Below are 24,392 nucleotides of genomic sequence, written 5' to 3'. Positions count from 1 at the left end.
AAAGAAAAAGCAAAAGTGGGAATAGATTTAATACTTTATTCTAGTAGTAGGTAATGCCCATCTATTGAGAAAAGCAAGACAGTTCCCTCAATCTCAGTGAGGTAAATTCTAATAAACATAACTTTTTGTTTATTAATCATAGATCAGATTTGTTATATGTTTATATTTTTCTCAATTGTGAAGTAATAGTTATAATGATAACCCAAACCAGGAGAAAATTTTAAAGCCTTGCATTCATACAAAATCCAGTATTAATTAAATTTGTTTATATTTAATTTTTTGCAGCAAATTATGTTAATCAGTTATCAATAAAATACTGACCTTATTTCATCTACAATCCCACACATGCTCCTCCTGATTATTTTGAAGCAAACCCCAGACATGTTTATCTGTAAATATTTCGTTATAATTGCCTATATAAGGACTCTTGGAAAAATAACTGATACCATTACCACATCTAAAATATTTAATAACTTTTAAAATATTATATATGGAGCCAGTGATCAAGTTTCCCTCATTGCCTCAAAATTTTTAATTTGTTATAATTCTGTTTGAATTGTGATCCAAATAAGGTCAATATTGAGATCAGATGATATGGATCTTAAGTTTCTTTTAATCTATGAATTCTCTTTTCATCTTATTTTTCTTCCTTGTGATTTAATAAAAAGGATGATTTATCCTGCAGTTTCCCACTGTCTGAAGTCACCTGTCTCCCTGCATTGTCCTATTACATGTTCTTCAGGCCCTTATATTTCCTATAAATTGGTGATTAGATCTATACCAGAGGCTAAAAGAGTTTAAATTTCTATACTTTAGTTTTATGGATTTTGAATACAATTTTAATTTTTTGTTTCAGTCAACTTTTGCATCTGCAATCAGAGGCATGAATATACATAAAAGACTTTATCTCACTATATATGAGGTGTATACTTCAGGTTTGTGCACTTGCTATTTGTATACTTCAATCAACAATAACAAAATAACTGTCCCCCATAAAGCCTCTTAAATATGCACCCAGGAAACACTTGAAAATACAATTTCTAATCTATTTAAAAATATTCCACTATTAGTGGCTGGAATTATTTTGTGGATCTGTCTACTTCTCATTATCAGTATTCCCTCTCCTCCAGCCCTCACCAGAGTCTCTGAGAGCAGGGACACTGACCGTCTCATCTGGCACGGTAATCCTCCAAAATCTAGAACTGCCTGACACTTAGCAGGTGTTCAACAACAACTGTGCAATAACTAACAAACAAGGAAGTAAATATTTATGGAATTCTCTGTTTCCTTCCAATATGCCCTCAAATATATATAAACTATGCCCCAGATATTGCACGAGACATTATTATTATATTAAAAATTATTTGTTGCTCACCTGAAACTCAAATTTAACAGGTCACCCTGCATTTAATCTGGCAACCCTATCTCCACTGAAACTGTACTTGTTGAAATCAAGGGGAGTGATATTTAGCTCACTTCCCTGAATTCGTCATACATGTGTTCACATTCTTCTTTGAGTTAATAGAATTCTGCAGCTCCCGCGGGAATAAGTAGGTACACTTCTTTCCCCTAATTCTTTAATTTGACAGGATCCTAAGAAATGTAACTTTAGTGACTTTGGGACTTTATGGGATCTTCCATTCTTTCATGTGAGTAAAACCATGAAGTTCTTAAGGAGACTTAAATTTGTATTTGCCTATTTTGCATGGCTTTGCCTAACTCAAGATTGAAACTTACAGTCTTTTTGCTGTTTCCTTTGAGTCAGAAAATATTTCATCGATTATTTTAAATTATTAATTTCTATCCTCATCAATATTGTAAAGTAGTCCATAATACCAATGTGTTTGAATAACAAGAATCAACAGAACTAACTTCTCATTCTGGAAGAGATTCCAATGGCCATTCTTTTATTATTATTAGTTTTACTGTTTATTTTTTTTTAATTTTTTTTTCAACGTTTATTTATTTTTGGGACAGAGGGAGACAGAGCATGAACGGGGGAGGGGCAGAGAGAGAGGGAGACACAGAATCGGAAACAGGCTCCAGGCTCTGAGCCATCAGCCCAGAGCCCGACGTGGGGCTCAAACTCACGGACCGCGAGATCGTGACCTGGCTGAAGTCGGACGCTTAACCGACTGCGCCACCCAGGCGCCCCATTTACTGTTTATTTTTGAGAGACACAGACAGACAGACAGACAGACAGACAGACAGGTGAGTCAGGGAGGGGCAGAGAAGACGCACAGAATCCGAAGCAGGCTCCAGGCTGTCAGCACAGAGCCTGACGTGGGGCTTGAACTTATGACCTTGAGTTCATGACCTGAGGTGAAGTCAGACACATAACCAACTGACTGAGCCACCCACGTGCCCCTCCAATGGCCATTCTTTTAGAATACTTGATACCAACTTTTTTATTTTTGTTAATCATTGTAGACTCTGGCTTTTTAGACTAAATATATGACAATCAACCTCAGCCAATATTCTTTTTGATGCTCAAATTGTCACTATTTTGGCCAATGTGAACTCATTTTAGGTTGATCCTTATGTCATTTCAATATAACCTCATTAAATATGAAAGCTTTTGGTACAACAAAATTGGAAGGCTCACCTTATTTTTCTCTTTGTAAAACTAGCTATTTCTCCAAGGAACCCTGGTGCAGGGTTAAGGGAAAAGAAAAATATTCATCTCGGGGTTCCCGTTATTTCTGGGTAGCTGCTCATGGAAAGAAATTTAAAAAGATAGGTATTAAATTCTTCTTATTGTGAAGAAATGAGTTAATATTCATACTGCCAATCCAGTTTTACTTAAATTCTTAATTCCACAACTATACTCCTTCCTTTACCTTTTACTGGAATACCATCTTCATTCTTTAAAAATGTTTGAGAGTGCAGGCACCTGTACACACATACATGGTGAGCAGGGGAGGGACAAAGAGAGAGGGACAAAGAGAGAAACTCAAGCAGGCTCCCCCCTATCAGCGCAGAGCCCCTGGGGCTCGATCCCGCTCATCTCGAGATCACGACCTGAGTGGAAATCAAGAGTTGGATGCTTAACCGACTGAGCCACTCAGGAGCCCCTAATTTGTTATTATTTAAATAAATGCCATTAAAAATAAAGTACTGGGAAAATACTATGAAAAGTATATATAAAAAAATTTGAGGGGCATGTGGGTGGCTCAGTCGATTAAGCTTCTGACTCTTGATTTTGACTCAGGTCATGATCTCATGGTCATGGGACCAAGCCCTGTGTCAGGCTCTGTGCTGGGTGTGGAGCCTGATTGAGATTCTCTCTCTCCCTTTCTCTCTGCCCCTCCCCTGCTCGCACTTCTATCAAAAAAAAATTTTTAGAAATATTCTAACACATGACAGAAAAGGTCCTAAGGTTTTTAACATATAAAGAGCTTTCATAAATCAAGAAGACAAAGACGAACAACTCAACAGAAACAAGACAAAGAATACAAGGAGACATTTCACAAAAAGAAAAGCAACTGGCCAATAAAGATAAGAAAAACACATGTTCACCATCACACATTTTAAAAATTAAAATGAGATATTTTCTATTAGCTTGGTATAAATTTAAAGTTTATATATATATATACCTTTAACAAGTTATATATTTAAGGTATATAACACGGTAAATTTTGTGTATTTTACAACTTTAAAAAGTTGGAAAAAATGGGGCGCCTGGGTGGCGCAGTCGGTTAAGCGTCCGACTTCAGCCAGGTCACGATCTCGCGGTCTGGGAGTTCGAGCCCCGCGTCGGGCTCTGGGCTGATGGCTCAGAGCCTGGAGCCTGTTTCCAATTCTGTGTCTCCCTCTCTCTCTGCCCCTCCCCCATTCATGCTTTGTCTCTCTGTGTCCCAAAAATAAATAAAAATGTTGAAAAAAAAAAAGTTGAAAAAAATGATTGAAATGTGTGTATTGGCTGATATCACAAATGTAGTATTAGAGTCAAAATTGGCTTATTCATCTAAAATCATGTTTTTGTATCATACACTTTATTAATTTTTTTTAATGTTTATTTTTGAGAGAGCAATAGAGCGTGAATGGGGGAGGGGCAGACAGGAGGAGACACAGAATCTGAAGCAGGCTCCAGGCTCTGAGCTGTCAGCACAGAGACCGATGCAGGGCTTGAATTAATGAACCGTAAGATCATGACCTGACATTTAACCAACTGCGCCAGCCACCCAGGTGCCCTTTGTATCATATACTTGAACTGTATTTTAAGTCACTGTAGGTAGGGGCGCCTGGGTGGCTCAGTCTGCTGAGCGTCCGACTTCGGCTCAGGTCATGATCTCACGGTTCGTGAGTTCGAGCCCTGCATCAGGCTCTGTGCTGACAGCTCAGAACCTGGAGCCTGCTTCAGATCTGTGTCCCTCTCTCTCTTTCTCTCTGCTCCTCCCCTGCTCACGTTCTGTCTCTCTCTGTCTCAAAACTAAATAAATGTTTTAAAAAAATTTTTTTTAAGTCACTGTAGGTAGACTAGCTGGGGTGAAATTAAGCCATTACATAGAAATGTGGAGACCACTGTGTTACTTCCTATCTCAAGATAGGTATCACCCTTCTCTCTCCTAGTAGTGGACAGTCGCCACCAAAGAGAAGGGCTGCAAGACCTGCTGCCCTGAGTCCAGGCTAGCCCTTAATGGATAAAGTCACAACGTGTTTCCTGGGATGCGCAAAGCTGTCACCTCATCAGCATATATACATTCTATTGGTGTAACTGAGTCCCCTCGATTCATCAGATCACCATGTTTGGGGAGACAAAGGGTTGGAAGGACTGCTGCCCACAAATGCCAGGGGTAAGACTGCCAGGTAAGATGCAGGATGCCCGGGGAAATTTGAATTTCAGATACACACTGAATAAATTTTTTAGTAGAAGTATGCCCCAAATGTTATTTATCTAGAATCCAAATGTAAGTCCTGTAAGTTTATCTGTGTGACATGGGGGTCGGCATGCTCACAAGCATCTTCAGACCAAGACAGTCTCAAAGCCCCCTGGGGGCAGTGTTCTTCCTGGCCCACCAGGATTCAACCACTCTCCTAGAGCCAAGCAGGCACTCCACCTAACCACAGGTGGGCACTGAGACTCCAGCAGAGCTCCCGTATTCCCAGTTTCTCCCATTTGTTAGCTTGTTCTGTTCAGTAGATTTGAGCTGCAGTTCCCTACAGAAGCCCATTATTGGCTTTTCTCCCCCCTTCCCTTCCTGCTCCCTCACACCTGGCTTTCTTGAATCACCTCCCTAAATAAACTCTAGGCCTTCAAGTCCTTGTATCAGACTGTTTTAGGGAAATCCAAACTGTTAACAGTCAGCGCTGGAAGTGGCCCTAGAAACTGAGCCATCAGGATGAGACTTTGGGACAGGTCACTCACTGGTCAGATGGTTAGTAAGAGGAGCCTGGTAACGAGTGCAGTAGTGATAACCCTGGCATGGTATACCATGGAATTACCTAGATTCTCACTAGTTCTAGCAAGAGATGAGGTACAGGTAGAAGGGGAAGCATTAGCTTCTGGAATAGTCCCAGAACTTGAACATTACTGGGATAGTGGCAATTATTAGGACCACAGAGTTTCTCAAGCTTTGAAGAAAGAAAATTATAGGCTTAGTCCAGCCAACTATCACTTCAGGGCATGTTGTGGAAGCCAAAGTCACCCATGGGAGGGATCAGTGATCCCATCTGCAGCGAGAGCAGACTGGCCTGAAAACCAGGCACACGGTTTATTGCGAGGGGGTCAGAACTGCAAAGAAAGCTAAATGCAAAACCTTGCCAAGTCATTTATGCCAAAATTCTGGGCCCTGATTGGGAAAGATTCAGATCCTGATGCATGGGACATCTGGGTAGGTGTGTCTGAGGACCTCAAACCCCAAATTCCCCAGAACCCTCCAGCCTAACAGACAAAATCTCCCTTCCCCTCTGCTGTAAGAGAGTAGCTTCTTTGTGCTTGGAGACTGTGCAAAAATCTCACCTGATGACAGTCAGGGAACAGACAGTATGGTCTAGAAGGAATCCTGTTGTATATTCTTGACTTGCAGAGTTTAGAAGGAAGTTTCAGAGTCAGATTTTCAGACTTCGGTAGAGGCAGAATATATATACACAATCAAAACGCACACGAGGCTGATGAATGTTTCCAACGATGAAAAAATGTGTCCAGTGTGCAGAAAAAAAAATTAAGCGCAACACAGCCCAAGAGGCAGGTACTCTAGCTGCTCTACCCTGACTTCCCAATACACACCTTCACAAGCACTGAAAGTTCTAATGACCTCAAATCCAAATTTTCCAAGAGCTACAACCAGGCAGGAACAGTTTCCTCTCTCTAGAATAGTGTTCAATAACCGACATACCATTTATTTGAACAGTCCTGAGGCATTACAAGATGTTACAAGTTTATTCCAAATCAGATTAAATTGTGCTCAGGTGGCTCAATTCTTTACAAATCATACTTCTTGAATATATGTTAAAACAGTTAAACAGTTTCAGTGTTTCTTCCTTAATTATATTGGATATACTCAGTTTAACTATACAAAAGGCAATGCCGGCCTGGTTCAGGAGACCCAAAGTGTGGTGGGGGACCCCGTCCCAGCGAGCTGGCCAGTGGGCAGTGAGTACCCTGATGCCCTCCAGGACCTCCTTCCCACTGGGCCAACACCCAAGCACTCATTCCTCAGGCACCCTTGACGTTGAGTGAAACAAAATCTACCACTAGAGTTTATAGCGCAATTACTAGGCTTCTCCCTAGGATCCGTATGCTAAAACTTGAAAAATCAAAAACTACTCAGAGAGCATGCTCAACACTTAAAGCACTTCTCCCTCTCCAGTGTGGACCCTCTGATGTTTGGAAAGATTGGACTTACTACAGAAGGTTTTTCCACAATGATTACACCAATAGGGCTTCTCCCCAGTATGGATTCTATGATGTTTATTAAAATTTGAGCTGTGGTTGAAGGCTTTCCCACACTCCTTACATTTATATGGCTTCTCTCCAGTGTGGAGTCTCTGGTGTGAACTAAGACCCGCGTGCTGACTAAAGCTCTTCCCACACTCGTTACACTGGTAAGGTTTCTCCCCAGTGTGTATCCGGTAGTGTCGAATGAGGCTGCCTTTACCACTGAAAGCTTTCCCACAATCTTTACACTGATATGGTGCCTCTTCAGTGTGCATTCGCTGATGTTTAAGGAGGTCTGAGCTCTGACCAAAGGCTTTCCCACACTTACAGTCATAGGGCCGGTCCACCAAGTGTGTTCTGTAATGAAGGGTGAGGTTTGAACTGTGGCTGAAAGCTTTCCCACATTTGGTGCACACATATGGTTTCTCCCCAGTGTGTGTTCTCCGGTGTTTAGTAAGATTTGAGCTATTACTAAAGGCCTTTCCACACTCGGCACAAATGTAACGCCTCTCTCCTGGGGTAGGTTTAGCGGGAATCAATTCTCTGCCTTTCTTAGAACCTTTGTCTAGGAGAGGAGTTTTTGTTCCTCTTTCCTTTTCAAGGTTTACCCACTGCCTTTCTAACCTGGACTCACATTTACTGGCAATAATCACAGGAATAATATCCCTTTTGAATTCTTGAGATTCTTCAGAACTTTTCTGCTTCTCTGTTGATTCCTCATTCTGGGTGTTCGATTTATGATCTGAAACAATAAGCAGAAAAAGAACATGTCAGTTGTGTTGTGTTCTGAGAAGCAACTGTTAAAGGAGAAATTGAAATGTCAGATGATGTGGATGGGTTTTAAAGGGTGACCAAGTATCGCTCTGTGAGAGGTCACAGTATCACAGATACACAAAGTCACCATCAGATCTAGTATACAGTACCAGGCTTTCACACAAGGCCACGACTAGTAGTTGTTAGGATATAACGAGTACACAGCCTTCTCTGCCAGGAGAAGAGCTTCACATAAAGAGGGCAATAAGGCAAAACCAGGCTGCTGGGACAGCAACAAAGGAGATGGTGATGCCCAGGCAGAAAGAAACAAGTAAGAAGTATTACTGAATGGTTGAAGTTGATTAAGGAAAATAAAAAGGGTAATAAAGGAGACCAGGCTAGTGGCAAACTCACCTTCTCACAGAAGTGGAAAAGCAACAAAAGAGGACATTCGGTCCATATTCGATCATTCTAGTCCCAGATCATTATTCATTTAAATGAAAGTGCTAACCTCCCATTAGAGTTTGACTCTCATCATGTAACCTACAGTGGCTATGTCTTACAATTCTTTTAGTTCTAAAGTTAATACTCCCGAAATTATATTGAAGCAATATATCTTCTTTAGAGCACTGCACTAGGCAGCAACACTTACAAGTCCATCTAATCTGTCCACATACATGGAAAAGGGGACTAAGAGAAATCCACACTGAACCACGGGCTCCCTCTGAGAACTGTCAGCCCTCCGTGAGTACAAGAGCCTCAATCAACAAGGTACTTTCCTCTCAGCCCTTTCCCTGGTCCCTGGCTCTCTCTCTCCACTCAACCCATCTATTTCCTTCCACGTTCACCCCCTACTTCCTGTCTGCTGGGGACCCCAGCAGCAGTAGATAAAAGTCCCTTTCATTCTCTGTGATGAGCAGTCACACTTGGCTACATGTACAGATTTTCCCTAAAGTTGCCATGTACTATGTGTGGGAAGTAAGTAACTTAATACATAAGCTAAAAAAAATTTTTTTAAGTTTATTTACTTATTTTGAGAGAGAGGCAGAGAGAGAGAGGGAAAGAATCCCAAGCAAGCTCCATGCTGTTAGCACAGAGCCTGATGCAGGGCTCGATCTCATGAAGTGTGAGACCATGACCTGAGCTGAAATCAAGAGTCAGATGCTTAACCAAATGAGCCACCCATGTGCCTCTAAGCTAAAAATTTTATAAATTTTTTTTTTCAACGTTTATTTATTTTTGGGACAGAGAGAGACAGAGCATGAACGGGCGAGGGGCAGAGAGAGAGGGAGACACAGAATCGGAAACAGGCTCCAGGCTCCGAGCCATCAGCCCAGAGCCTGACGCAGGGCTCGAACTCACGGACCGCGAGATCGTGACCTGGCTGAAGTCGGACGCTCAACCGACTGCGCCACCCAGGCGCCCCTAAGCTAAAAATTTTAAATAGCCTTATGAACTGGAAGCTGACAAGAATTTACCAGGGATCATTTCTGCATAATCCAATGCTGATGTTAACAGGTTCACCCAATTATTAACAATATTAACAAATAAACAAGCATCATCTCTTACTGGTTCATTCAACCTGTCACACCTCTGTGAACAGTCTCCTTTTTTACATTTTTAAAATGTTTATTTATTTTGAAAGAGAGAGAGAGAGAGAGGGAGGGAGAGAGGGAGAGAAAGCACTACTGGGGAGAGGCAGAGAGAGAGAATCCCAAGCAGGCTCCAACGTGGGGCCTGATCCCATGAATCATGAAATCATGACCTGAGCTAAAATCAAGAGTGGGGGACGGACTGAGCCACCCAGGGGCCCCGAACAGTCCCTTTTTTAAACTCACTTCAACCCACCCTTTCAAGAGAAGAGGATGTCATGTTCCCTTGCTAGGACTCTGGCTGAGATGCACCTAGGGATGAAAGGCACTCAGGCACTCATTCTGCCTCCGCAGCCAGACCAGGCAAGTCAGTCTAGGGCACTGCCTTGCAACCGGGAATTAGAATTATTCTGTTTCTTTCACCACAAAGGCCCGGGGCACCAAGCAGGTGGCATGACAGACAGCCCCTACCTTGACTCTGTTTCAGCTCTGGAGTGAAATCCTGCTCTTCCCCAGTCTCCTGAATGTACAAGGGCTCCCAAGCTTCGCATCTGTGACTGGTCTCCACAGACTGGGGCTGCACACTGCTTGGAAACTTTGCCGTTCCTGAAGAGGACCTCTTCTCCCACATCTGTTTCTGCTCATTTGGAGGCGGTGAGGCCTAGAGACAATGAGGAATGATGGAGTTTATGCACAGCTCACCTTGGAACTACAATGGGTCTGAACTACCCAGGTCCACTTAAACACGCATCTCTTTTTTGAGACATACAATATAGTAAATGTGTCTCTTATGATTTTAAGGCTTTCCTTTCTCTAGCTTACTTTATTACAAGAATGTAGTATAGAATACATATAACATACAAAGTAAGTGTTAATTGACTATTTATGTTATTGGTAAGGTTTCTGGTCAACAGTAGACTATTTAGAAGTTTCAGGGGAATCCAAAGTTATATTGGGATCCTCAAATGCACATATCCTGGGGAGGCGGGGCTGACACCCCTAACCTCTGTGTGGTTCAAGGGTCAACTGCAGAATGAAAGAACACCAGGAGAGCTAATGTACAACCTCTAAGGGAAAAAAAAAGGAAACCCATCCATCTCATTCAACTCCCATAGCTAAAGATCAATACTGGACGGTAGAAGAAATACAGGAGGAAACACAGTGTAAGTCAGCAGAAACTTCCATTCAGCTACTCTCATTGGATGGACAAACCCAGCCTGCCCCGAATGCTATGCTCTCAATCTCATAGCAGAAAAGGTCTCCCCAGCCTACCTGCTGCCCTGGCTCGTCCAGTTCTCGCTCCAGATCTTCTAGGAGAGTGACGGCCTCTTCAGCGCTCTCCGGGCAGTGCTCCTGCACCCAGGCCTGGAGCTCCTGGGGCAGGATGCTCAGGAACTGCTCCAGCACCAGCAGCTCCAGGATCTGCTCCTTGGTGTGGATCTCGGGCCTCAGCCACTCACAGCAGAGCACCCGGAGCTGGCTCAGGGCCTCCCGGGGGCCAGGTGTGTCATGGTACCCAAACTGCCGGAAGCGCTGGCGGAACACCTCCAGGCTAGGAAGGCACTTCCCTTCCTCTTCCTCATCTTTAACCACCACAGGCCCCCTCTCCCGTGGAGGCCGAGGAACCCGAACTGCAGCCATGCCTAAAACCTTGGTCATCACACAGATTCCAGAAACAGCCTCACTACGGATGGGACTATGTGGAGCAGGAATAGTGGTTCCTTTGGGTTTCTGGATCTTTAGGGCTACACGTTAAACCTGAGAAAATACGGTTACCATAAATTACAAAAAGAAAAAAAGGATGCTTTTTAGGTCTTTACAGCCACACTGTCAGCACAACAAATTGTGGAAATTATGGCCACCACAGAACTATCACATAAAAATAATTGTCCAAAATCATTCAAGAGTCAGCCCAGGATATCCTACTTCAATTTTACTGTCTCCACTCTGATAAAAAGTACACTATGGCATAATTTTAAAATTAAATTTATTATTTTTTAAAATTTTAATTTGTACATAATTTTTTTTTAATTTGAGAGAGAGAGAGAGAGAGAGAGACAGACACTGAACACAGTGGGGAGAGGAACAGAGGGAGAGAGAATCTCAAGCAGGCTCCATGCTCAGTGTGGAGCCCAATGTGGGGCTGGATCCCACTACACTGGGATCATGTGTTAGCTCAGCTGAGATCAACAGTGGGATGCTCAACCAACTGAGCCACCCAGGGACCCCTAAAATTAAATTTAAATTAACTTTGCTCTAAAACCTGTTTCAGAATCTTACAACTCCTGAGATTTCAACAGGATACCTACAGGCCAACTGCAGCCTGTCTAAATCCAAGACTTTGAGATTCAACATTAAAAATTTGTTAGTCAAGGGCACCTAGCTGGCTCAGCCGGTGGAGCATGTGACTCTTGGTCTCAGGGTCATGACTTCGGGCCCCATGTTGGGCGTAGAGCCTACTTAAAAAAGACAAGTGAATGACAAATTAAACTAAAAGTAACCTATATTCTTACAGAGGTATTTATTTTGATGAGATATGTATTGTTGAGAATAGGTAAAAATTAAGTCATAGCAAATGATACAAAAAAATGCTTAAAATATTTTTCTTTTAAATACTAAATATTCTAATTATCTGTCAGTCAATACATTAGAACACCAAAAACATCTGTAGTAAATATAATTACTTCTTTTTCCCTCACTTGCCCAAAAAATGAAGTCCCTTCACTCAACATTGACTTGAATACCTGCCACGGGCTTTGAGCTGGGACTGCAGTGATGAGTAAGACAGATGTGCTCTCACCCCCACAAGGCTTTCAAGTCTGTGGGGGAGATGGAAAGTATAGGAGTAAACAGACAACAGAATCAGACTATACAATTAGTGGCATTCATGAAGTATACTCTGAAAGAAACCTGCATGAATCAACCTTACATGCTTGTGACTGGCTTTCCTAAGCATGTTTCCAAACTTTAGGCAGCATCTGTCAGGTCACGTAGACGTCCCATTCTGGGTTTGGACAACTGAGAGCAGGACAACTCCAGCAGTCTCAGTGAAGAGCCAAACGGATAAAAATCTACACAGGTTTTCGTTACATGAAATGATAATGGTAACAAGGATAGAGACCATAAAAAGGATGAGAAAATAGAGGCTTTCATAATTTCAAAAGCTTGCAGAAGATGAGAAAATAGAGGCGTCAAAGATAACCTAAATCTAAGGCATTTGAAAACTTCGGTATGAAAAAAATAAAAACGAAAATAAAAACTTGAGTATGCTGATGGCTGACATGCACATCCACCTCTGGCCTGATGTCTCTAAGTGGCAAGTCTCACATACATCCCCATAATCACAACAAAGGAAAAAGGATAAAACACAAACAGTGATATTGCTGGGTTATAGATGAATTCAATTTTTTAAATTCTTTTTTTCATTTTCTAAATTTTCTACAATGGGTATTATTACTTTTATATCAGAAAATCTTTAAGGACAAACCAAATTGGTTTTACTACTAATCCAACAACTTCATGGACTTCCAAACAAACAAACAAACAAAAAAGCAATCACAGACCATGCAGAACGCCCCCAACAAATGCACATCTATGTTAACAGCTTTTGTTTTTTTAAGTTTTTTATTTTACTAATCCCTACCCCCAACGTGGGGCTCGAACTCATAACCCTGAGATCAAGTTGCACGCTCCAGCTAAGTCAGCCAGGTGTCCCTAGTATGTTACTTAAGTATTACTTTCACACATTTAATAAACACACATTAAAAACATACATTTTCTATGACTGCTCTCCACTAATTTTTGTGACCAATTCTGATAATTTTATTTTTTATTTATTTTTAATTCTAGTAATTCTAAAAAATATAAAATGGGATCCTACGACTAGAACCTCAATATATAACTTTTTATGAAAATTTCAATAATTATCAGCTACTAATTAGTTGAGACTTCTAGGGATGCCGGTACTTGGGATTCCTCTCCACTGTACCCCAAATCTGAAGCGTCCTAGGAGATATCAACAGGTGTCTTGACAGGGTGGACCCAAATCAGCAGCACGTACTCCCTCACGCTGCTCTGCACATCCAATACACTTCTGGAGCTCCCAAGTTCAGAATAACTTGAAAAAAGCCAGGAGAGAAGCACACTATCTAGTTTCCTAAATAAAGGCACTAGCACAAAAGGCTAAAATGACCTTAAAATAACAGATGGAATAGTGCTCGGAGCATTCATTTGAAATGCTTAAAAGTAGATCTCTGCAGTGCTGAAATACCCTCTCATAACTGGTTACAAAATTTCACATTCCACTCACAGAAGTGCATCCCTAGAATAGGAAAGACACTGGAATCTGTTTGGGTTGCTCAGCTTCTGGGATCAAGCCTGGGAAACTCAGCAAGGCACAAGGGAGGAATTACTTAGCACAGGTGGCATTCAACAGGAAGTGACCTGTATCAGATTCATGTGGATCTGTTCCCAGAATGGCATATCCAATCTCACAGATCACAGAACTACCTCTGCAAAGCATGTACATAGTCACATTTAAAGAAAAAAAAAGGTGGAGTGCCTAGTTGGCTCAGCCGGTAGAGCATGCGACTCTTGACCTCGGGGTTGTGAGCTCGAGACCCACATTGTATGTGGAGATTATGTTAAAAACAAAAAAAAATTCTTAAGAAGAAAAAGTTTCCCTTGGATGCTGCCCACAACTCAAATCCGTGTCTTTGCAAGACCTCAAATGAGTGGAGGGATAGGCGCTTGGACCACTTCATCCCTGCTGCATTCATTCTCCCCAGAGATTTCATCCAGTCACATGGCTCTAATTACCATCCACGTACTCCCAACCACCAATTAATCTCCAGCCCAGAGCTCTCTTTTGAACTCTAGACTCATGTGACCAACTACCTACTTGACGGTTAATGGCGACTCCATCATTCTGTTTTCTTGGAACAAAAAACCTGGTTATCCCAGACTCCTCATTCTACATATAATTCATAAGCGAATCCTGTGAGCTCTACGTCCAAAAGATCCAATGTTCAACCAATTCGCACCACCTCCAGTACTGCATCCCAGCCCCTCCCCTACTTGCCTGGAGTATCGCAAGAGCCTCCTAAGTGCTTCCACCCCTGCCCCCGGGTCTAGTGCCAACAAGCAGCCAGAGCAACCCTGTTAACATACGATCAGGTCATACCATTCTTCTGCTCACGCCTTTCGAGGCAGTGTCTCCTAGAGTAAAGGGCAAGGCCATCACAATGGCCAGCAAGGCCTCACGAGGTCTCAGCTCTGCTGCCCGTCTGACTTCATCTTCTACTTCTCTCTTGTTCACTGACCCCAACCACATTGTCCCTTGAACACGTGAGGCAAGCTTCCCCCCTCAGAGCATGGCGTTCCCTCTGCCGAATGCTTCCTCCAGATTACATATGGCTGGCTCCTTCAGGTCTGTACTATGTTCTCGCCAAGGCATCCCTGACCCCATGTTTTAAACTGCACACAACTCTTGCTCATCCCAGAACTCCTTATGCTAATTTACTCTCTTCCACATCACTTACCTCCATACATATACTATATATTTTACCTTTTTTTTTTTTAAACCGCCTGTTTCCTTCTTGAATACCAACTCCTGAGGGCAGAGACTTTCATCCGTTTTCTTCACTGCTATATTCCAAACATCTACAATACACCTGGTATTTTGCAGGTACTCAAATATCTGTGGGAAGAATGAATGCGATATATGGATCTTTGGGTGTACTCATGGAATAAAAGCTGTAAAATCAGGCTTAAAAAAAATATCAGTACAGGGGTGCCTGGGTGGCTTAGTCAGTTAAGTGTCTCACTTCGGCTCAGGTCATAATCTCACCATTCATGAGTTCGAGCCCTGTGTCGGGCTCTGTGCTGACAGCTCAGAGCCTGGAGCCTGCTTCAGATTCTTTATCTCCCCCCCCCCCGCCCCCCTCCCCCGCCGTCCCTCCCCTGCTTGCACTGTCTCTCTCTCTCTCTCAAAAATAAATAAACAGGGGTGCCTGGGTGGCTCAGTCGGTTGAGCGACCAACTTCGGCTCAGGTCATGATCTCACGGTCCATGAGTTCGAGCCCCGCGTTGGGCTCTGTGCTGACAGCTCAGAGCCTGGAGCCTGCTCCTGATTCTGTGTCTCCCTCTCTCTCTGCCCCTCCCCCACTCATGCTCTGTCTCCCTCTGTCTCAGAAATAAACATTAAAAATAAATTAAAAATATGGGGCGCCTGGGTGGCGCAGTCGGTTAAGCATCCGACATCGGCCAGGTCACGATCTCGCGGTCCGTGAGTTCGAGCCCCGCGTCGGGCTCTGGGCTGATGGCTCGGAGCCTGGAGCCTGTTTCCGATTCTGTGTCTCCCTCTCTCTCTGCCCCTCCCCCGTTCATGCTCTGTCTCTCTCTGTCCCAAAAATAAATAAAAAACGTTGAAAAATTAAAAAAATAAATAAATAAATAAATAAATAAATTAAAAATAAATAAACATTAAAAAAAATTTTTTTAATTATCAGTACAAATTTAAGCTAAAAAAATATGGCAGCATCAACTCATACTTAGTTTACAGATACAGGTGAATACAGAATTAGTAAGTGTGTGTACACGAGTTAGTATGCAGACATTGATTTCCTAGTTCTGTCTGCTGTGAAGGTTTAGAAGCAATGACATCCTGCAATTAGCATACCCAGAGCCCGGATCTTGGTTTCTCCAATAAAAAGAACTAGAAAATGGAAAAATGGCTGATTCTAGGTTGGGGAGCATACAAAATGAGCCTGGAGCATCCTATAGTGACACAAAGTTAAAAAACAAAACAATGGGGCATGTTAAAGGGGCACAGGAGCCAACTTGGGGGGGGGGGAAGCTCTCAATAGCTACAACTAAAACAATCTGAGCAACAAAATACAGTAGTGGATTATAACCTGAAATGTGAAATAAGTATCTGTGAATCCATACAATGTTAAAAAAAAAAAAAAAAGTGACTGAATAAACAGAGAAGGGACAAACCTCCCACCCAGAATTATGGCAATTTATGTATGTAGATACTCCTGTCAAGAAGGGAGACTTAACTCTTCACCCCCTGAGTGTGGGCTGCACTTAGGGACTTGCTTCCGCGAGAAAAATACGGAAAGGGGCTGAAGGGAAGTACTACCATGCAGAAACCAGGCAAACACTAGCTCAGTCGGATCACCAAGGTTAACATCACCAGTGGTAAGTGCACCTGAAAATGATGACAAGGGCACATCACCTCTGTGGCCTTCCTCCTCCAAATCTGGATTGAGGGACTTTCTATAAAACACCTGACCTGTACTTCTCAAAACTGTCAAGATCATTAAAAACGAGGAAAGCCTGAGAAATTGTCACTGACCAGAGGACATTAAGTAGACTTGAAGGCTAATATAATGCGGTACCCTAGATGGGATCCTGGAACAGAAAAAGGACATTAGGGAAAAACTAGTGACCTTCAAATAAAGTGCGGAGCTTAATTAATAGTAATATATCAGTGTTGGTTCCTTAGTTGTGACCAATGTACCCAGTAATGCAAGGGGTTAACAATAACTGGAGAAAAGGTATATGGGAATTCTGTACTATCTTTGAGCTTTTCTATAGATCTAAAACTATTCTAAAAACATTTAAGGGACACCTGGCTGGCTCAGTCAGTGCAGCATGTGACTCTTGATCTTGGGGTTGTGAGTTCAAGCCCCATGATGGGTATAGAGATTACTTAAAAATAAAATAAAACATTTAAATTAAAAATATGGGGGGGGGGAGAAGCACAGCTGTTAACTTTAATACTTATGATGTTGAAGCAGACCATTCTTAGATACTTTTAAAAAGTTATGAAGCCTTTTTATGATTTCTTTTTAAAAGGTACCTGCTTTGTCTCTAGGAACAATAATTAATTTCTGACTCTCATTCAACAATTATTAGAATATTGGCTTAATGAAATAAAGTTTCTAGCAGATCTATTTTAAACATATCACAAAGCTTACTTTTACTTTTATCAAACTGTCACAGACTTTTGAGTCTGGAGCTCTCTCTTGTCCAGCAAGAGAGCAGACACAGAAATGAATACGAGAGGCTAATGTCAGGGAGGAGACAAGAGCCCAGAACAGGGGTTTCACCTCTGTATTTATTGAGCTCTCAAGATTTTACATATGTGGTAAACGTGCGGAAGGAAATGATCAGATAGTGACCATTAACTTGTGTAAGAAGCAAAGGGTTTGGGGGGTAAGCTGCGTTTTGAAGTTGAGATCAAAGCACAATGATATACTGGCGGCAGATGGAAAATGTTTTTCTGTAGGTGATTTAGCCAATTAGCTGTTATCTCCAAAGTTTAAGATTGCTTGAGCTTGCAACCTCAGGGTTAACAAGGCACTCTTCAGCCCAGCTAACTTTAGACTCTTTCACCCAGGGCTTTCTGCCTCTATGCTTTGTCTTACTTAATGACTGGCTTTGGGCACTTTCCCCCTCTGGTGGCTTTCCACCCTAAGCCTTGCTAACCCATTGGTGCAAGCATAGAGAATTCTTAAACTTATTCCCCACATCAAACACTTTTGACTAGTTGATGTTACAACAGTCTTTTCCTCCTTTGATATTGCACAGGCCATTTTCCAGTTTGGCAACTGCAATTCCACAGGCTCAAAGGCTACCAGCAGAGGCGTGTTTGTGTGTTTGTTTAAAGAAAAATTGAGGGGCACTTGGCTGGCTCAGTAGGAAGAGGGTCTCGGGGATGTGAGTTTGAGCCCCATGATGGGTGTAGAGCTTACCTTAAAAAATTTTTTTTTAACAGGAGAACATCAAATTTAGTGTTTTTTCTGTTTTTTGTTTTTTTTAACATTTATTTATTTTTGAGACAGAGAGAGAGAGAGAGACAGAGCATGAACGGGGAGGGTCAGAGAGAGGGAGACACAGAATCTAAAACAGGCTCCAGGCTCTGAGCTGTCGGCACAAAGCCCGATGCGGGGCTCGAACACACGGACCGTGAGATCATGACCTGAGCCAAAGTTGGCCGCTCAACTGACTGAGCCACCCAGGTGCCCCCATCAAATTTAGTTTTGTGTGTACAGGGAATCCACATAGATATGAAATCCCAAAGGCAGTGAGGCAACATGGAGCCTTAAATAACAACCTGAGCTAAGGAAAGGGGTCTGAGGATACAAAGATGAGGAAGACCAAAAGAGAGGTGAGAGGAGATGTTAGGAAAACAAACGGTGCCCTATTATGCAGGTTTCTTAGGTAAAAAGCAATCTCATTAATAGCTCTCTTCCTGGTGTAGGCAGGCACTTGAGGGGAAAGGTAAAGAGCCTTTCCTGAATCTGCTGGGTTTCAATTGCTTTTAACTCAAAATAATGTTTGTGCTGAAGTTAAAGTGCCCCATCTTGCGGCAGCCTGCCCTTGACCCCTGACGATGCCTCCTCTAAAAATCAAGTTTCACACATTAAAAGTCTAGTACCAGCAGAGGTTTAGAATACAGATCTGCACATATGACCCTGCTCTTAACAACCATTTTATTAACTTCTCTGTATGGCAGACAAAAACCTGGCCTCTGCCTCTTCATTCTGTCTCATTGCTTCCCTGCTCATTCCCAATGCACTGATAATGCCCAATTCTCAGACAAACTTCTTTTTGTCTTTCAAATCTCAGCTTAGTAATAAATCCATGAAAAGATGCTTAACCTTATTTACAACAGAATAAATGGAAATTAAAGCTGCAATGAAATGCTTCCATCTATTGGACTGGCAAAGACTTTTTAAAAACCTGGTAACGCTCTGTTGTAATTTTTTTTTTTTTTTTCCCTTGAGCAAAGCCAGTTATTTCACATTTGGTCATGCTGAGTTTGCCTAAAGTTTCATCTCGGGATGCCCTCCAGGTCATGGCTTCTGAATTTTTCTTTTTAATTAATTTATTTATTTATTATAAACTCTATGCCTGCGTATCTATCTATCTATCTATCTATCTATGTATCATAAGCTCTATGCCCAACGTGGGGATTGAACTCACAACCCTGAGATCAAGAGTCCTGTGCTACAGTGGCTGAGCCAGCCAGGTGCCCTGGCTTCTGAGTTTTTCTTTTTTTTTTTTTTTTTAATTTTTTTTTTTCAACGTTTATTTATTTTTGGGACAGAGAGAGACAGAGCATGAACGGGGGAGGGGCAGAGAGAGAGGGAGACACAGAATCGGAAACAGGCTCCAGGCTCTGAGCCATCAGCCCAGAGCCTGACGCGGGGCTCGAACTCCCGGACCGCGAGATCATGACCTGGCTGAAGTCGGACGCCTAACCGACTGCGCCACCCAGGCGCCCCTGAGTTTTTCTTAATACAGTATTTATAAAAGAAAAAAAAAGCATGTGGGTAGAAAAGAGGAGGTTTCATTACTAATTCAGATTGTCTTCAACCACAGTGAACTACTTTCTTTAGACTATCTAGAATGTGTAGCACAAGAGGCTCATCAAGCAAAACTTTATGGTCTACTATAACGAGAAGGGAACTGTTCTTGTTCCCAGGTGGTTTTTTCCCCCTCTTTTATGCCAATTTCCCAAAACTTATACTCTCTTATAGAAGTGCCCCAAACCCATTCCGGAACAAGATGAGGCATAAATAAACCAAATTAAAATAGATGATAACAATTTAATGGTACTTACCAACTATTGCTAGAATGCTTTTAACACACACATTGTGTACCTGAAAACTCGCAGGCAGGCAAATATGGTTAATTCTTGAAGCATGGAATTCTACTGTACAGTACTTAACTTTCTGCATAGCAGCTCCCCAATCCCTGAAAACAACTGCTTTGCCTCTTGACTCTTTCCTTCACGGTTCTTTCAACTCTTACTTTATATTACATAGGCTTCCAAGGACCTCACCCACCAGATCGCCTTCCTCTCGAGAAACTATTTATAAATGGTAACCTAGAAATGTGTTTCCAAACTCGAGCAGATCCTTATTGTGTATCTGCTTTCTAATCTGAACAAAGCCCAACGGAACTATTCCCTCTCTTGGATCAATAGCTACCCGGGACTTCTAATGAGGCTCGGTTTCCCACCGCAGGTCCCCAAACCCCTCAGACATCTTCTCATCAATTAGCCCCGAGTTCGGACTTCCTGTTAAGAGCAAGGAAAAAAGAGAAGGCAGCCCGGGTTCGACGGACTAAGGGCCCGTCTCAGGGAGAGCACAGAAAATCTGCTCTGGAACGCGAAAGAAGCAGTTTATCTGAGAAACCGCCGGGGAGGGCAGGAAAAGGCGAGGACGAGCCTCCACTAGCTTAGCTGGGTAGGAGCACGGAGCTCCTCCCCACAGCCCTCCCAGGACCGGTCTGGGGGGTTCTCCAGAGGCCACAGCTGCTCAACCCCTCTTCCCTCTCCGAACCCTTTCACCCAAGGTTCCCTCTCCCGCAGCTACGCGAACCAGGAATCCAAAGACTCACCGGATTTGAGGCCGCTCGAAGCGCTGGTGCCTCGACGCACCCCGCGGCCGGCGCAGCCGGAAGTTCGTCAGAACCCCGCCCCCCGCGGGAGTTGTCCGGGGCCGTAGCGGTCCCTCTAGGACCGGGGGAGGTCGTCTCTGCCTCTCGGTGTCTTGGTTAGTCGGGGGTTTTGGCGTCTTGGGGACGGGCGAGGTCGCTCCACTACGCGAACTAGCAGGAACCTCGTTCCCCAGCCGCCACTCCCCCCCCCCCCTTTTAAACCAAGGAAATGCCAGCCAGGTGAAGGCTTCGCGGGTTCTCGCACCCAATCTCCGTAGTCCCGGTCCAGGGAGAGGCGCGGGCTCGGCGCGCGACCTCGGTCCCTTCGTGGACTTCAGAACCCGTTCGCCCGAGACCTGAGCCCGTCGTCTCGTGAGAACGCGGCCCACGTTTATGGACACGGAGCCGCACGCTTGGCCCACGAAGTCAGAGATTCAGTGATCAATCTCGGACCTGGGTCACGGTGGCATCAATCTAAGTCGCCGTGCCTTTGGGGCTTTTGCGGATTCTAAGTTTCCTGGGCAGAAATCTCGGAGGTTGCCCTCTAAGTGCTCCTGATGCTGCAAGACTGGTTAAAGAAGTTTCTGCCTACCTTTTTCTCCCGCTGCTCCTGCAGATTTCAGGCTTGATTCTCAATGTTTCTTTCGGCACCCCCTTCCCAGCCCCCATTGATTTTGCTTTTGCCTGATTCCTCAAAAGGTACACATACTGAAGGACAGCAACATCCCTGAACACGAAATCCCTGATTAAATGCACCATAACTTCACAGAAACATGACAGCGTTTCCCCCTATTTTTCTAGGATCATTAAAAAAATTTAATTTTCAAAGACAAAAGTAGAGAGGATGACAGTGGGCCTTCATGTACCAACTGGCCAGTGTCAACAGTTATCCCATGGTCAGTCTTGTTTCATTCCTTCCTTCCCACATGCATTGGTCAGACATCTAAGATGGGTGGGTTCTCGACACCACCTGTTACAGGCACCAAAAGCCAATGGTCATCCAGAAATGAACAAATCGGAAGGTGTGAGGTCTGAACACCATATCTAATTTGACCGGAGAGAATCTGAAGAATTTTTCCTTCCTTTACTTTAGGTAGGAGAAGAGGAGGGGAGAATGAGGGACAAAGTAGTCGTAGTTTTCAAATACAAAGAGTTGTCATTTCCGAAAGAAATTTGTCTTAGGGGACCCCGGAATTCAGAACTAAGATCAATGAATGGAAATGATAGAAAAGTTCAATGTAAGGATGGCCACTTCCTGTATCATCTTGTGCTGTTTTGAAGAGGTGGGGGAGCCCCTAGGAATGTGGAGAACACCTTTAATATCTTCATACAGCTTGCTCCATACTCCTGTTAGTTTTTCCCTTAATGTCAAACCCTTTCACAACATTTACCATTACCATCCCCTCCATACACCTCCTTAGAGTACTTACTATGGGCAAGGTACTGTTAGGCACTTGGTTTCACTTCTTTATTGCTGCATTAAAAACTACTTCAAAACTTAGTGACTTAACACAACAGTTATCATTTCTCATTTGATCTCACAAATCTGTGAATTGGCTGGGTTCTTCTGCTTCCTGTGGTGTCCTAAGGGACTGGGATGGCTGGTGGTTGGGGCTGGCCCACAGACTGGAAGCTCAGCTGGGATGTTGGCCTGGGGGTTCCGTGCTCCTCCATGTGAGTGTCTCCGCATGGCTGCTCGGGCTTCCTCATGACATGACTGCTGGCTTCCCCAAGAGGAGCATTTTAAGAAGTCAGGGTGGAACTTGCAGGTGTTTAGAGCCCAGCCTTGGAAGTTACACAGCATCATTTCTACCATATTAGATTGTTTAAACAGGCCACTGTGTGCAGGGGCACCTAGGTGGCTCAGTCGGTTGTGTCTGACTTTGGCTCAGGCCATAATCTTGCAGTTTGTGAGTTCAAGCCCCACATCAGTCTCTGTGATGACAGCTCAGAGCTTGGAGCCTGCTTCAGATTTTGTGTCTCCTTCTCTCTCTGCCCCTCCTCTGTTTTTTCTCTCTCTCTCTCAAAAATAAATAAGTCATTTAAAAAAATTAAACAGGTCGCTGGGCCAGATTCAAGGGGAAGAAGACAGACTTTATTCCTTGGTGAAAGAAATTTCTCTATTTCATTGTGAAAGAGTATGTGGGATGGGATATAATGTGACTGTTTTGGGGAACAATCTACTATACACATTTGTCTTCATTATATCAATCCTATGAAATATTATAGACCTGAGAATACTTATCCCTGTGAAATATTGAAATCTCTGTTTTACAGATCAGGAAACTGGGGCTCAGAAAAGTAAGTACCTTGACCAGTGTCATACAAGTGATCTGCTGGAAAGTCAAGATTCACACTTGGCTCTTTTCTCCAAAGCCTGTGCTTTTAAATACTCTACTGCCTCTGAATTAGACTGGAGGAATAAGAGATGGTTGAAGGGAACAGAATCACTAGAGGAAAACCAGGAAACATGCACAATTCCATGAGCCACATGCATGTTGATGTCTTGGTCGTGCTCAATCCAGTCTCTTAGTCAAAAGGATCTTTGCCTAGCCATGCAACCAGTGAGCTGTGATGTTGGGGCCTGAAGGAAATCCTTCCAATTCCAAGCCTGTTGCTCTGTCTAAAGCAAAGGGGCCTAGAGTTGGAAAATATTAATGCCAAAATAGACCTTAAGGATAATCTGGTTATGCTCTTGTTTTCAGATGAAGAAACTAATGTTGGGGCACCTGGGTGGCTCAGTCAGCTAAGTGTCTGACTTTGGCTCAGGTCATGATCTCACAGTTTATGACTTTGAGCCCCGCATCAGGCTCTGCACTGACAGCTTGGAGCCTGGAGCCTGCTTTGGATTCTTTATCTCCCTCTATAAACGTAAAAAAAAAAAAAAAAAAAAAAAAAAAAAAAACCAAAAATAAAACAAAACACCAATGCCTGGAGAAATCATATCCAAGCCACACTAGTGAGCTAGTTGGTAGTGGAGCTGAGAGTAGAATACAGATTCTCTAATTCAATCCTGTGTCTTTACTATATCTCAAAAGGTTTTTTTTTTAAATGTTTATTATTAATCTCTCTCTCTCCTTTTTGAGAGAGAGAGGGTGAGTGGGGGAGTGGCAGAGAGAGAGGGGGACAGAGGATCCAAAGCAGGCTCTGTGCTGACAGCGGTGCACCCAATGCAGGGCTCAAACTCATGAACGATGAGATCATGACCCAAGCAGAAGTCGGATGCTCAACCAACTGAGCCACCCAGGTGCCCCTATCTCAACAGGTTTTTAAAAACAGCATTAGGATGATACAGCTGCCTGGGTGGCTCAGTAGGTTAAGTGTCTGACTCTTGATCTTGGCTCAGGTCATGATCTCATGGTTCATGAGAGTAAGCCCGAGTTGGGCTTTGGACTGACTTAAGCCTGCTTGGGATTCTCTCTCTTTCCTTCTTTATGTCCCTCTCTGACACACACGTACTCTATCTCTCTCAAACTAAATAAACTTAAAAAAAAATTTTTTTTTAAAAAGCATTAGGAAGATTGGGGCGCCTGGGTGGCGCAGTCGGTTAAGCGTCTGACTTCAGCCAGGTCACGATCTCGCAGTCTGTGAGTTCGAGCCCCGCGTCAGGCTCTGGGCTGATGGCTCGGAGCCTGGAGCCTGTTTCCGATTCTGTGTCTCCCTCTCTCTCTGCCCCTCCCCCGTTCATGCTCTGTCTCTCTCTGTCCCAA

General features: G+C 43.3%; 1 protein-coding gene across 1 annotated transcript in view; it reads right to left on the bottom strand.

Annotated features, from left to right (window-relative positions):
• Positions 1-15,059, bottom strand: part of ZNF3 (zinc finger protein 3) — a 28,549-nt gene extending 13,490 nt beyond the window's left edge. Inside the window, exons 1-4 of the mRNA XM_047089542.1 lie at positions 11,970-15,059; positions 10,498-10,983; positions 9,697-9,886; positions 6,793-7,622 (exon numbers count right to left, since the gene is read on the bottom strand). Of these exons, the coding sequence (XP_046945498.1) occupies positions 6,793-7,622; positions 9,697-9,886; positions 10,498-10,884 (1,407 nt within the window). The 5' untranslated portion in view covers positions 10,885-10,983; positions 11,970-15,059. The remainder of the gene's footprint in view (positions 1-6,792; positions 7,623-9,696; positions 9,887-10,497; positions 10,984-11,969) is intronic.
• Between the last annotated feature and the right edge of the window lie 9,333 nt (positions 15,060-24,392).

The sequence above is a fragment of the Lynx rufus genome, unplaced genomic scaffold, assembly GCF_022079265.1.
Source record: "Lynx rufus isolate CCGP_SWC_20201006 ecotype Redwood Valley unplaced genomic scaffold, mLynRuf1.p SCAF_27, whole genome shotgun sequence".
Lineage (NCBI taxonomy): Eukaryota > Metazoa > Chordata > Mammalia > Carnivora > Felidae > Lynx > Lynx rufus.
This window is presented reverse-complemented; position numbering and strand designations above follow the sequence as displayed.